The sequence below is a fragment of the Podarcis bocagei genome (assembly GCF_964188305.1).
Source record: "Podarcis bocagei genome assembly, chromosome: 5".
Classification (NCBI taxonomy): Eukaryota; Metazoa; Chordata; class Lepidosauria; order Squamata; family Lacertidae; genus Podarcis; species Podarcis bocagei.
In genome coordinates, this window is record NC_138129.1 from 17,908,728 (window position 1) to 17,924,462 (window position 15,735).

The following is a 15,735-nucleotide window of genomic DNA, read 5'->3' on the forward strand; positions in this document are numbered from 1 at the left end:
AACAACTGGGGTTCACAGACCACCAATTGGGAACCACTGCTTTGAGGCATTCAATCGGAAACAAAAACAACTTGCAAAGAAGTATAACCATTTAAACTGCATTAAAGAAAAGGGAATAAATAACCAGCTTCACCCTATGGCCTTCTTCTATGCTGATCTGTTGAAAACAAACTTGAAAGCCTCGCCGTCAACTCATCGTTTTCCAAAGCAAGAAGACTCCATCAAATAACCTGCTGCTCTCATTGTTGACATCATCACTCCTGCTATGGAAAAAGTCCCACGCTGAACTCCGTAGCATTCTCCTTCTCCCTTACTGAGACCCAGTTCAAATCAAGGCCTTCCCTTTTGAAACTAAATGTAATATGCAGATGGGACCACAGCCGTTTCCTAAGGTGCCACGTTGTAAACGTGAACCATTCCTGGCAGATGTCTGCTCCATCTTTTCTTGGGAAGGAAATTCCATACGCCCTCTCAGTTGTTTGTTCCGGTGAGCAGCTCAGTTTAAATTGTCATCTTATAGCCCAGACAGCATTGCTATTGCTGCTGCTCTCTGTAGATCAAGAGAACAATTGCTCCCTTTTATAACATTATATTTTGTGTTTGAGTATTATAATCATCTTGCTGCCTGATCTAAACACGTCGACTTTCCAACGAGTTCTCAGTGTGAGTGCTCAGAACTGCAGCCTTAACTGGCTTTTCTAAAATACCTTGCTATTTCCATTTGCCCACATATGATTTATCTCCCTGACCTTTTCCACTCTCATAACTTTCTCGAAAACCTCCCCAGTTTGTTGACTGTTGGTGTTACTGGCACAGAAAGTTCATGCTTTAATGTTTTTCTTTGAGACGCTGCCTTTACTGATATCTGATGCATTATGCATTAAGTTTCTGACACAGTCCGCCCTGGGAAGGTTCTGCCCTGGAAGTTGTCATCTAAATGTTCTATATAAAGTAACTGGATTACTTTCAATCAGCTCCTGTGCTGATTTGGATCAATGCAACTCCATTTAATTAAGCTCCGCCAATGAAGAATAGAAAGGAAATAGCCAATGGCATGCATTACTTTAAGCAACTTCCCTTAATTGTCACTAGTAACCAGCAAATCATTTTCCACAAAATTTAGTGGGGAATAACTACTCTAAAGGCTTAAGCACTGATTCACTGAGAAGCAGTAAATTAGAGTTATCACCTCACAACCTAGACTTTTAAAATATAGGCAGCTGTGGTTCCTCTTGTGAGGAACTACAGGGGCTACAGGCAGCGCTTTTTTTCTTTAAAGGGGTACAGTGGTACCTCCGGTTGCGAACGGGATCCGTTCCAGAGGCCCGTTCACAACATGAAGCACCGTATCTGCGCATGTACGCGGCATGATTTGGTGCTTGTGCGCATGCGCAAAGCACGATTTTGCACTACTGCGCATGCACGAGCAGCAAAACCCGGAAGTAACCCTTTCTGGTACTTCCAGGTCGCCCTGGGATGCAACCTGAAAAAACATAACATGAAGCAAATGTAATATGGGGTATGACTGTGCTCTCATTCTCCTACTCATATTTGAAATACTGCCACTCAATGAGGTCAAACTTAGATTCACAAAATGTTTAGGGGTATGTGTACCCCCAGAAAAAAGCACTGGCTTCAGGAACCCTTGGCTCTCTGCACAACTGGCCTTGAAGGATGATGAGCCATCGGGCCTACAGGTTGGAGCATATGCCTAGAGAATGAAGGATGGTCAGTGTCTCTCCCATTCAAGACTGGCCACTATCTCTCCTCAACAGGAAGGGATGTAAATGCTTCCTTTTCCACCTAGGACTTTGCCTTGATGATGCAAAATCATCTCTAGGTCTTGGCCTGGTTTCTGGTCCTGACTTCACATGAGAACAGTGATTGACAGGAATGCTGTAGCTCTCTAGGGTAGAAAATCCGCTTTTGATGCAGGAAGTCCGAGGTTAATCTGCAGTACAGTGGTACCTCGTGTTAAGAACTTAATTCATCCTGAAGGTCTTTCTTAACCTGAAACTGTTCTTAACCTGAGGTACCACTTTAGCTAATGGGGCCTCCTGCTGCCGCCGTGCCGCCACCACATGATTTCTGTTCACATCCTGAAGCAAAGTTCTTAACCCGATGTACTATTTCTGGAATCTGGAATCTGAAATACTGGCCAACCACTGCCAGTCAGTGTAGAAAATACTGAGTTAGATGGACCAATGACACCAGCATGAGTGGGATGGATCAAAGCCAGTTACAGCCTAAGGCAGGAATATAAAACAGGGAGAATGTCTTGCTGAACACAAAGCTGCTACTTTGAGGAAGCACCCCTTAGCTTTGAGCTATACCACCAGGCGCTGGCTGAAAGTTACAAGCTGTCCTGGTTAAATGCAAAACATACTGTTGTTTGAGAAGGGTTCTGTTACAATAACTACAATGGAAAGGGCCTCCTCAGTGGTGGCACCCCAGCTGTGGAATACTCTTCCCAAAGAGGCTCACTTGTCACCTTTCTTGTGGCCTATTCGATATCAAGTATTTATTGAAAGTGCCTGAGGCCGCACACATGAAAGTCATGACAACACATTAAAAGCTAAAATACACAGAATAAAAATAACAGAATAAAACCAGATTGGTTATCACAACTTGTCAAATGTTCTCCAATGAAAACCTATCTGACTAGGTAAATATATAATACACAGGTACTTATATTTGCTTGTAAGTTCCTTTGGACTGCCTTGGGCACCTTAAAGCAAGTAAAAATTTAATAATAATAATAATAATAATAATAATAATACATTTTAGTGTATCTTTCATCTTTGTTGGAAGCCGCCCAGTGGCTGGAAAAACCCAGCCAGATGGGCAGGGTACAAATAATAAATTATTATTATTATTATTATTATTATTATTATTATTATTATTATTATTATTTCTTGTTTTCCAAAGGAATGAATGAAATAAGTATTTATTTCTGTTATGCACACTGTGGAAATGCTTCCAAAAGGAAATCATTCAACAGAATGCCAAAGATGACCAAAACAACTCTTAACAATTCAGACACTTGCAGAAATATGTCTGTTATCTCTGTTCTACAATCCTAAAACAGGCTTGGCAGACATGATCAGCTATAATAATAACTTTAATAACTTTTAACTTCCTTCAAGAGTAAGAATCATTTTTTTAGCTCATCTGACACATGAACCATCATCTCTGAGACATGAAAGCATTTTGCAACTTTCCCCAAGATGCTGCTTCAAGATTAACTTTTTAAAAATATTCTTTTGTAAATCTTCAATGACAGCTAGCGGTTTGTCTTGGCAAATTTTCCGTTATGATGTGGCTAAAACATAAATCCATGGAATCTTGGGGGGAAACATGGCCTGGAATTACAAATTACACACCACTAAGAGTCGGCACAGGCAGGTCATGCAGAAAAGCATCCAACACGAGCACGGTGAATTTAAAAATCACAGTGTGCTCTCTCTCACGCACTCTCTCGGTTTCCCCCTTGGTTCTCTAATAATTGCAAAACAGGGAAATCAAACAAATGGCCTGTCAAAAAAATTGGCAAAAGAAGAAAGTCCTAATTTACATTCTAAAGATGGCGTCTGTTTAAATACCAAGAGATAAATAAAACCCTTGTACATTTGGGGATTGTAAATTAAAGCAAGTCTGAATGACTTGTGTCCCAGCAAGCCAAACACCGCATACTAGCCACATATTATCTTCTGTAGGTGCCACACACACACACACACACACACACACACACACACACACACTGTATTTACAGTCCCAGATAAACAGCAAAATCAGATCAGTTATTTACACAGCCAAGCTGCAGTTGGCTTAAAAGATTTCAAGTTGTGCTGCTTAATGGAACGTGTCCAGAGGAGGGCAACCAAAATTGTCAAAGGCCTGGAAACGATGCCTTATGAGGAATGGCTAAGGGAGCTGTGCATGTTTAGCCTGGAGAAGAGGAGGTTAAGGGGTGATATGATAGCCATGTTCAAATATATAAAAGGATGTCACATAGAAGAGGGAGAAAGGTTGTTTTCTGCTGCTCCAGAGAAGCGGACACGGAGCAATGGATCCAAACTACAAGAAAGAAGATTCCACCTAAACATTAGGAAGAACTTCCTGACAGTAAGAGCTGTTCGACAGTGGAATTTGCTGCCAAGGAGTGTGGTGGAGGCTCCTGCTTTGGAGGTCTTTAAGCAGAGGCTTGACAACCATATGTCAGGAGTGCTCTGATGGTGTTTCCTGCTTGGCGGGGGGTTGGACTCGATGGCCCTTGTGGTCTCTTCCAACTCTATGATTCTATGATTCTATGATTCTATGATTCTATGATTGTCATGGACTGGTTGGGCACAGGAGAATGGTGAGAGAAACTGTTAAGTTGTGGGTGAACACATCAGATGACACAGTGATTCTTCAAACAGCTCTTGTTTATTCACAGACCCAGAAGAGAACTGAAGTGAAGGGTTCTGCCAGCCTGTTTATATAGAGCTCCACTACAACGCAACTGTAACAACTTTCTGTAACTATCCAATCACTGAACGTCACTTTCAATTCCTTATTAGCATATGTGGACCTGAGTGAAAACTATCTACAGTATCCCCCTGCTGACCCAGGGTGAGAATAACAGAAACCAGGTGAGGAAGCCCCAAGGGAAGAAGGCTCCAAGACATGGGGGAGGGGGGACGATGCTGAGTGGTCAGAGGGAGAAGACTGGGAGGAGGTGTCAGAAGCTGAAGAGGTAAACTGGGTTTGCTGGGAGAGTCTGTGGCAAAGAGAAGTCCAGAATCAGAAGCAGGAGAGTGGGGAGGCCAAGAGGCAGAGAGGAGTCCAGCTGGTGAAGAGGCACAGGTGCCTCCTGCTGCTGCTGCAACAAGCTCCCCTCTCTCCTGGTCTCCCAGAACCAGGAGAGGCATGAAGAGGGCAGAGTAGTAAGCTTCACATAAGCATAGTCTCAGGTTACTTGGGGAAAATCCTGAGGAGGACAGGATTTAGGCAGCTGTGGAGGGGCAGGGACCTTCAGTCTTTACAACAAGACCTGCTAGAGATGAGTTGCTGTGCTCATTAGACATGACACTCCTGTGCAGATCCCGTTTTTTCCAATCCCGAGTTAACTCCAACTTACTCAATGTAATTTACTGCTGGCTCGCTCCTGTCAATGATACTGGCAAAGAAGATGAAACCAGGTAATTGACAGAATGTGCAAAACACTAAGAGGGACACTATTCTGAGGCAGATGTGCCTTTCTCTCCTGCCAGTCAAGAGCTTAGCAGAATACATGAGAAGAACCCTGATGGATCAGGCTTAAAGTCTAGTTTTCACGGGGGGCAACCAGTTACCTATAGGGAGCCCCAAACCCCTCTCACAGTTTCCAGCAACTGGTATTCAGAGGCAAACTGTACTGACATGGCCCTGAATGCTCCCTAACAATGGACCATCACTGATCCATGGTGGATTTGTCAGCGACTGGACATTTACAGCCTTATTATCTCAATGCAATTTGGATAAGTGGGGGCATAGAAGGAGCTACTGGGTGGTTGTTCTTATGTCCCCTGGTTTGTAGTTTCAGAAAAGTTTCAGATACAGGCCACCTGCATTCATGTGCAACAAGGATTGCTGCACATTTAACTGTGGGATAGGTGTTCGGGGGCAGGGAACAGAAGACACTGTGTTTTAGAAGTATGGCGCATTTGAAAAAACACAGGAATCTAGCAAAATGTTATCAACGAAAAGGAAATTCTGATCAAAGAGCAAGCCAGAGAATGAATATAAGAGAATAAGATAGAAACACAAAATAAACAGGTGGGTATAGTGGGTGATAAAGAAGTTAGACCTGGCCATTAATAAGTATTAGAGTGGAAGAATTTGACAGTAATATCAAATAAAACAACCCAACTTTGCAGGGAGTGCCCAAATGGGAAGAAAACAAACTAATGCTCTGCTTAACAGAAATATGTACAGTGGTACCTTGGGTTAAGTACTTAATTCGTTCCGGAGGTCCGTTCTTACCCTGAAACTATTCTTAACCTGAAGCACCACTTTAGCTAATGGGGCCTCCTGCTGCTGCTGCTGCTGCTGCTGCGCCGCCAGAGCACAATTTCTGTTCTCATCCTGAAGCAAAGTTCTTAACCCGAGGTACTATTTCTGGGTTAGTGGAGTCTGTAACCTGAAGCGTCTGTAACCTGAAGCGTATGTAACCCAAGATACCACTGTATAGGATTGAAAGACAAGAAACAACTTTAATGTTCAGATAAATGCCTGCATGATCACAAAATCCATGTGGTTATTTCAGAGATGCAACCGTTTTGCACACACCTGGGAATGGGGCTGACTAGCTCATGGAAGGTACATGAGCTCAATTAATCTTGGTGCACTGCAAGGCCTGGTGGGCATCAGCTGGGTGCCTGGCGCCCCTAGCTCTGTTACTGCCCCTTTGGAAGTCTGTAACTCCTTAACTGCCGTTTTATTGGTCGATAAAATTGCAATCATTGCAGAAGCGGCAGGACGGGGAAGTGGGGAGCAAGGTAGAATTCAGAGTCCTCTGCCAGAAACAGCAGTGGGTGGCTCTAAACTGGTCTGTGAACACATTTGGCAGCTTGCATCCAAGTTCAAGCCCTGCCAGTTCCAAGTCTTGTCCTCAGGTTGCCCCATTAAAGAGGATATCAAAGATGCAGGAAGGAAGTCACTATGGAATGCTCAGGTCTTAGCAGTTCACACTCTATATATAACAGAAGCGTCTCCGCCTGGGATTCTTCTTCATGTTACAATTGGTGGGAAAAGACGGTGTCATTTCTGAACACAAGGACACCCCCTCCCCGGGTATGTGTCAGTGGATTTTGACAAGCCATACAAGGTTCTCAGGACACCTGCAAGGATGATACAAGATCTAGCAAGAAAACCGTAGGAGAGGCAGCCAATGGAATCGCCCGTAATTAGACTGAAGCACTGGAAGAGAGAAATGGTGATCATTTTACAAATAGTAGAATGAGTATCGCAGGATGTAATATAGTAGATCATCCCTTCCACTGACAATAGAACAGGAAGCAGTGAGTTACAGGAAGGCAGATCTGGGTAAAGAGCAGAAAGTGTCCTTTGCATTCAGTTTTCATAGTCCAGATAAATAACTGTATAATATATTGCATAGGCAACATAATATTGTGATTACAGATCATTCAGTCTCACAAGCATATGTAGCAAGCGTATTGCAGACCCTGCAAGTGTCCCTGTTTTCCAGGGACAGCCCTGATTTAGAGAAGACATCCCGGTTTCTGATTTGATCCCAGAATGTCCTGCTTTTCCTTAGGATGTCCCTACTTTCATGGGAGAAATGTTGGAGAGTATGGAGTTATCCAGCCTCCAAGCCATCTGAAGGCAATCCTGTACAGTGGTACTTCGGGTTAAGAACTTAATTCATTCTGAAGGTCCGTTCTTAACCTGAAACTGTTCTTAACCTAAAGCACCACTTTAGCTAATGGGGCCTCCTGTTGCCGTCATGCAATTTCTGTTCTCATCCTGAAGCAAAGTTCTTAACCCGAGGTACTATTTCTGGGTTAGTGGAGTCTGTAACCTGAAGCACCACTGTATAAGGAAGGTTTTTTTTAATGTTTAATGTTTTGTGTTTTTATATATGTTGGAAGCTGCCTGGAGTGGCTGGGGCAACCCAATAAGATATGTGGGGTATAAATAGTGAAATTATCGTTATGGAATGAGACATCCCTATTTTCATCTGAGAAATGTTGGAGGGTATGGTATTGTCTAAACCAGGACAACATTAGGACAATGTTCCCAGCTGTTTTTAACTTATAATCAGCAATGGAGAACAAGCATTGGAACAGGGAGTGCTTAATCGCCACCCCCAGTGTTATTTCCCAGCTGAAATATTCTCCTTCAATCACAGAATCATAGAATGGTAGAGTTGGAAGGAACCCCAAGGATCATCTAGTTCAACCCTCTGTGATCTTTTTCTCTCCAGCAGGGCTAATAACAGCTTGTGGCAGGGGAGGGGGTAATTTTAGTGGGGGAGCTGTTCAGCATTCCCCTTCCCTAGTTGATTTTAAGAGTTTTTTTAAAACTACCTTGGCCCTTAGATTACATGCTGAAATAGAAGTAGAGGAGCAAAGCCACTTCATGGCACATTCCATTTACTAAAGGAAAGCATTCTGTAGATGCTCAGAGGTATTTCACTTATGAGGGGGAGAAACTGAGTCAGTGTTTGGGGATCCTAACCAGAAGGTGCACATATAGTTTAAATCATCTAATTGATGTACTGTGTTTGTTTTTTTATCTAATTTTATATTGTTTTGTTGCTTTTTTTAAATCTGGATGACACATTGGGGGGGCCTTTTGGAAGTCAAAAGGCAGATAAAAAAAATTGCAGAATGATAATGAAAATGACGACAACAACAGCAACAATGTTTTTGCCTTGAGATCCCTGGATTTTCAATAAGAATTTGGTATTTTAGAGAGGCAATGTGATAATTTTACTTTTCTTTGGAAGAAGGATGTGATACTATTGCTTCCATGGCAATTATTTTTTTAATTAAATGAATATGCTAATTGCCCGTTTCAAATGGAATGTAAAATTGCACTTTTACTAACAGTAAATAACCCAAATCAGATTTTTAAATTAGCCACCAGCTATAATTTCTGTAATTCCCTTTCCTGCTACATGTATATTCACTTACTGTGGCCTTCAAGCAAAAACTTATTTGTATATATAAATATTTCAGCTGGTTCAAATGTTTAGCAGGACTTTGTCTCCTGTCTTATCACAAATAAAAAGAATGAGGCTCATACCATTGGCTTGGATGGGACCAACTGCAATTAGTCGCCTCTCCTCCTTGCCCCAAACTGAGTTCATCAGTGGCAATTTTATAATTTCATTCTATATCATTATATAAGAGCAGGTACCTTAATTTCCTTATTTTCTTCTTCCTCATCCTTTGGCATTATGACTATTAGACTACGTGTCATTTTTTATAAAAAAAAAAATCAATTTGAGTGTAATACATTTATATAATATATTTATGATGCCAAAGGACAATGGATGAGGAAGGACAAAGGAAGTAGAAAATAAGGAAATTAAGGTACCTGCTCATATATAATATAATAGTGAATAACCAATCCTGGTTTATAATTCCTCAGTTGTTATCCCACATTGAGCCAGAATTCCCTGTGTCACATGCCAATGCTCTAAACAACTTGGGCCCCAAATATTTGAAGAAGTGTCTCATCCTACATCAATCTGCCCAGATGTTAAGATCAGCAGCAGAGGCCTGGTTGGCCGAGCTGCCACCCTCCATGGTTCAAGAGGTGGTAGCATGTGACAGGATCTTCTCCGTGGTGTCCCCCACGTTGTGAAATGACCTCCCCTATGAGGTCTGTCTTGTTCCATCAGTTATGCTTTTTGATGATTGGTCAAGTTGCACCTCTTTGGTCAAGGGGCACCTCAGGCCTTGGGCTGAGGGGACATCTTCCTTCCTCCTCTTCCTCCTCCTCCAGTGTGGTCCTCCAGTTCTGTGCTGTCATTTTGTTATACCAATATTGGTTATTTTTTCTGGTTTTTATACTATGATTTTAATTGTACATTGCTACTTATTTTAATTCTTACTTTTTTTGACCCACCATCATGACCAAAGAAGACTATAACATAAAATAGTAAACAAATAAATAAAGAGAACTGTGGCTTAATGTGAGACAAGATCACACTGAAACCATTAGGCATAAGTCTTTGGCCTCAACACTCACCGTTCACACCCACTATGCCTATCTCTGATTCCATGTGCTTGTGATATTGTATTCAAGATCTAATTCCAGGGAGGCTAGAATGATGCTGTATCAAAGCAAGTCATGAATGTTACAGATGTTTTAGTTGAGATTCACTCTGGTTCAGTTGCTGCTACAGCACCGGAGAGTGCTACACGGCAGTGGCATCACAACATGACATGATGACATCATGCCATGTCACAACTTCACTAGGGCATGGCGCAGTGCATGCCAACGTTGGGCACCCACAGTGGGGGCCCCAAATTGGTGCCCCAGCCCTTCTGCTGCTACCTTGCTTTGTGCTAAGCCATGGTTTCGATTAGGGTGTCATTCAAACCCAGCCTTGTGGTTTGTCTCTTCCAGGCAAAGCACAAACTGTAAGCCAAGAACAAAGATTGGTTACAGCTTATGGTATGTCTAAAGCAAGAGAAACTACGAGCCTGGGATTGGACAACATGCTAAGCCAACCATGGCTTAATTCACAGCGCTAGGAACAGAGGCAGAAACCAGCCACAAACTCATCTCCAGGAGCCACAGTGACATCCTCTTTCTCCAAAATAATGTCTCCTGGACTCCATTAATTCTAACTATTCTATTTAACTTTAAAGGAAATGCATAGCAGTACTGAATTTGTAGGTTTTCCCTTTTCCTTTCGGCATCTCCATAGGCATCCATGTTTTATTAGCTAAAGGTACCCCTGACTGTTAGGTCCAGTCGTGACCGACTCTGGGGTTGCGGCGCTCATCTCGCTTTACTGGCTGAGGGAGCTGGCATACAGCTTCCAGGTCATGTGGCCAGCATGACTAAGCTGCTTCTGGCAAACCAAAGCAGCACAGCACACGGAAATGCCATTTACCTTCCCGCCGGAGCAGTACCTACTTATCTACTTGCACTTTGACGTGCTTTCGAACTGCTAGGTTGGCAGGAGCAGGGAGCAACGGGAGCTCACCCCGTCGTGGGGATTCGAACCGCCAATCTTCTGATAGGCAAGCCCTATGCTCAGCGTATATTAGCTTATAAATACATAGGTGGACAAATCAAATGGACAATAACATTTTGGGGAGGGGGAATTTTTCCAATAGGTATCAACTATATAATAATAAAAATAATTTATTATTTATACCCCACTCATCTGGCTGGGTTTCCCCAGCCACTCTGGGCGGCTTCCAACCGAATATTAAAAACAATACAGCATCAGACATTAAAAACTTCCCTAAATAGGGCCGCCTTCATTGTCTTTTAAACGTAAAATAGTTGTTTATTGCCTTGAACGCTGGGAGGGCGTTCCACAGGGCAGGCGCCACTACCGAGAAGGCCCTTTGCCTGGTTCCCTGTAACCTCACTTCTCGCAGCCAGGGAACGACCAGAAGGCCCTCGGTGCTGGACCTCAGTGTCCGGGCTGAACAATGGGGGTGGAGATGCTCCTTCAGGTATACAGGACCAAGGCCATTTAGGGCTTTAAAGGTCAGCACCAACACTTGGAATTGTGCTCGGAAACGTACTGGGAGCCAATGTAGGTCTTTCAGGACCAGTGTTATATGGTCTCGGCGGCCGCCACCAGTCACCAGTCTAGCTGCCGCATTCTGGATTAATTGCAGTTTCCGAGTCACCTTCAAAGGTAGCCCCACATAGAACGCATTGCAGTAGTCCAAGCAGAAGATAACTAGAGCATGCACCACTCTGGCAAGACAGTCTGTTCCACACCATGAATTCAATATAAGGTGTCCTGGACAAAAATATAAGCACCTCTTTCCACCTGTATAATCCCTGAGCTCCCATCTAAACAAGCACCTGGTGGTGGTTTTTTCTCATTACACCTGGTGCAAAACATAATTAATTAGCAATATAATGATAGCAGCAGCACTGACCATTTTGCTGTGTTTGTTTCAAACACTTTTTTAAAAAAATGACAGCAAAGCTAACAAGAGTAACACCATAGATGAGCACAATAATCACAGAAAACTTACCACACCTGAGGTGACAATTTAATGTGAACTGTACCTGAGGGCCCTAGCACACGGTACAATTTGGCATATTTCATTATGATCTTCACAAGGCATCATTTGTTTGAAACTTTTAATAACTAGCAAGCTTTATCTCCTTCTCCCAACAGGCCACCTTTCCACGTTTACTGTACCATTGGAAGTGACTATGTGGCTCCTTAACTTTCTTTTATATAGTACATCTTGTAGAGTAAATTGAGATTTCAATCATATATACACACACACCAATATATATCTATATACTTGTCTTTTCTTACATAGTTATAAACCTTAAGCTTCAGCTGTGTTTATCCTACTTTCTATGCGGCTGTTAACAAAGATTATTAACAAAAGTTATTAACAAAAAATATCACAAAAACTTTGGACTTCCTGTCAATTCCCATTGTATGCTTTTATTCTAATATTGAATACCTACCATTATTAATCTATTCTTTATATATTTTCTAATACATTCTTACAACAATTTGTACCGTTAATCTTATTTCTCCTATATTTCTTTATCCAAGGTCATTCAAATGCTGCCATAGATGAAAAACCATTGGTATATTTTTGTACACATCTCTTGTATTTTTCCCATTCCTAGTGAGAACTCTAGGAGTCAACATGCAATTCAGATCTGAAATTCAGGCATCACCTATTTTTCTCTCTGCTCCTTGCCACATGAGACACCTTAGTTATATGTTCTTTATGAGCAATCTCCAAGATCGGTCATAGTTCTCATTTCGCAGATGGAAGAACCAAGGCAGAACTATAGTGAGCTGCCAATGTCTATCAAGTAAATTCATCAATGGGTGAGAATAGAAACATAAGAAGCTGCCATTGGTCCATCTTGCTCAGGAACGTCTACACTGACTGACAACAGCTCTCCAGATTTTCACATAAGAGTCTCACATAGCACTACATGGAGATGCCTGGGACTGAACTCAGAATCTTATGCAAGCAATGCATGTGCTCTACCATGGAACTATGTGCCTCCCTCAAATTTGAACCCAAGACTTCCAGAACCCAGTCCTAATATGGATCACTGTAGTTCAACATTGTGTGGCAGAGAGCATGATGGCGGAGTTAAGACTATCATAGGTTTGCTACATGAACCTCCATGAACCTAGAGTACAAAATGGAACAGAAGTGTAAATAAATGAAATAATTGCTTAAACGTAAAATGTATAGCCAAACCAGGAAATCAAGGCATCATTTTCTGTTGCAATCAACAAGGCACCGGTCTAGAGATATATCTTTAAACACACACATGTTCCTGCAAGGTATTTCTTCTACACACACACACACCTTCCATACCATGAAACTTTGTGAACATTTATAGCCAGCACTTCTGTACAATATCAACCCCATTGGAATAGCATAGGTTCCTGTTTCCTCAAACTCTCCAACCAAGTACAGAGTTGCATGCTCACTTAGCATACTAAAGACTGTGGCTTTTTTTAGGTACCAAATGTTGCATGGAGGGGGCATCCTTGGTAACATTTTGACACCGAAACTTAGACCTACAGATGCATTGCAGAGGTTTCCGACAAGTGCCATGTATGTAGGAAATGACATCCTAACATTTGCACCTGTATCCATGCTGAGCAATACACATTTTAAAGGAACATCTAATATTTAGTCAGGTAGCAAGACATGTGTCCCTTCAAACAGGTGATTTGTTAATGTGAGACTATGATATTCAAGAACTGTCATTCCAATTACCTACACGACGATATTTGTCACACTGCAGCCAATGTGAATTTTACATATTTGTCACATTGCGGCCAATGTGAATTTTACATTCCCATTGTAGCTTGATGTCTGTGCCAGCTAATGCAGTCTGAGATCCTATACACACTTACTGGGGTGTAGTATGGAGTCAATGGGACTTAATTCTGATTAGACATAGATATGACTGTCCATGTCCACGGTAGCACCCTTGCATGTTGGCTCAGAAACAAATGCATTACTGCTGCCTGTCATCTAGGCATTACGTTGTTGATCATTATTCAAAAATTTTATATCTCTGCTTTCTTTATCAATGTTCAAGGCAGCATAGGAATGTAAGGAGCTGCCTTATATGACTCGTACAATTGGTCCATATGGTTTACTGTTGACTCTCCAGGGTTCCAGACAGAGATCTTCCCTAGCCTTACCTGGAGATGCCAGGGGTTTCACCAGAGACCTTTTGCATGCAAAAATACCACTGGATTTACTGCCGCGGCATATTTATTGGGGTATAAATGTCACTGGATCCTGCAGGGCTTATTTCTGAGCGAGCTTGTCCAGCATCAGGCTGCTTATCTCTAAGGTGCTACAACACTCTTAATCTGCCAGGAAGTTCTTTTGGGCGAGCCCCATTGAAATGAATGGGAACTGCGCATGGGCACCGAACCACTGAGTCCTAAAGTCTGGTTGCTGGCTTCTCTTCTGAAAGTGAAAAGTTAAGAGGGGATACTGGCTGACTAGGAGATCCCTTAGACAATTCTAATATGATTGGAGAAGAAATTTATCTAAGCACGCTCATAAATCTTCGGAAATGAACCTCACTTCCACAAACCCCATTAACAGAAGAGTTCTGTGACATTCCAAAGCTTGCTAGTTTCTCCAGACACAAACACAGCTAAGGCACTGGAAAGATAGCATTAGAACCAGTGTGGATTTTGCAGGCTTTCCTTCCCTCCACCCCGCTTGTATCCGTTATCGAGAAATGTCCTTTGCACGGCACTGCAAGCTGCTTCTATATTTATAATGCACATATGGCAGTGGAGAGAGACCTGGAAAAGGACTGGCCATTTGCACAGTCAAAAATAAAATAAAAATAAAGCATGCAATCTTGTTTTCCCTTTCAGATCCTCGGACAACCGCACACAACGCACGTGGCCAACGCTGTGGTTAAACAACACCAACCCATTGATAAATCAAACACGGTACAATAACGCCAGTGGAGGGTGTTTTGGTTTGTTTGTTTTTCAATATAAAAATAAAAATACTTACTCCTAAACGTCTGCTCCTTATCTTGACATACCCTTGCTTCACTATGTCGTTAAAATTGGAAGCCATCCTGGACGGAGGGAACAGAAGGAGCGGAGTTGGAGCAAAGTTGCAATGCAATCCAGTTTGGGTTTGTGGGCTTGGGTGCTGCTTCTGTGTGTTGGTGTTGTTGTTTTGCTTTAAATTCCCCCCCCCCCCAACCAGCCTTCGGAATATATCCTCCTCCTGACCCAGAAACTCCCCGGCAAGAGTTTTGTTGCTGCTGCTATCTTTGAAAAAAAAAAAAAAGGAAGGAAGGAATCCACTTGGGAAGTGAGAGGAGAAGAGTCAATGAGAGACGGAAAGCTCTCCTGCTGGATCAGCTGACGAGAGAGGCAGACAGCTCGCAGCTGACTGGCTTGTGCGATGAGATCAGAGAATCAGCCCAGAGAGAGCTTCCCCCTCCCCAAGCCTCGTTCCTTCCTCCCCTCCCCGGTTGTGGGCGGCGAGATCCGCCCTCACTCGCTGCCTGGGTGAAAGAAATGTTACACTTATATATAACGACGTCTGTTTGGCCCCTTCCCTCTTTGAAAGCGGGTTTTGCTGCGCCGGGAAAGAAGGGCTCGCCTGATTGTGGTCCAGGGATGAGGATACCTGTGGACCTCAGTCCAGATGTTTTGCTGGACTGCATCTCCCATCATCCCTGACAGCTGGCCATGCTGGGTGGGGTTGATGGGAAATGGAGTGCCTCTGGAGGGCCACAGGTCCCCCCCCCCCGTCCTTGGCATTAAAAAAAAGTGGGGGCAAGAAAATCGTGTTTTCAACTGGAGACTTTGTGTTGGCACCTAATTGGTAGTAGCATCAAGAGTGAACTCCTGGAATATGGGTGCCCCTAAGCAGATGCAGAGGGCATTTCTGCCAACCTAAAGAGGGTCCCCTGGACGCAGGTGGGTTAAACCACTGAGCCTAGGACTTGCCGATCAGAAGGTCGGCGGTTCGAATCCCCGTGATGGGG

The 15,735-nt window shown here is 42.9% G+C and overlaps 1 protein-coding gene across 2 annotated transcripts in view; it reads right to left on the reverse strand.

Annotated features, from left to right (window-relative positions):
- Window positions 1-15,141, reverse strand: part of DOK5 (docking protein 5) — a 61,359-nt gene extending 46,218 nt beyond the window's left edge. The window contains exon 1 of one of the 2 annotated variants that reach the window (XM_081196649.1): window positions 14,745-15,141. In XM_081196649.1, coding sequence (XP_081052775.1) covers window positions 14,745-14,810 — 66 coding nt within the window. In that variant the 5' untranslated portion in view covers window positions 14,811-15,141. The remainder of the gene's footprint in view (window positions 1-14,744) is intronic. The other variant, XM_081196648.1, reaches the window with a different exon arrangement.
- Window positions 15,142-15,735: the final 594 nt, after the last annotated feature.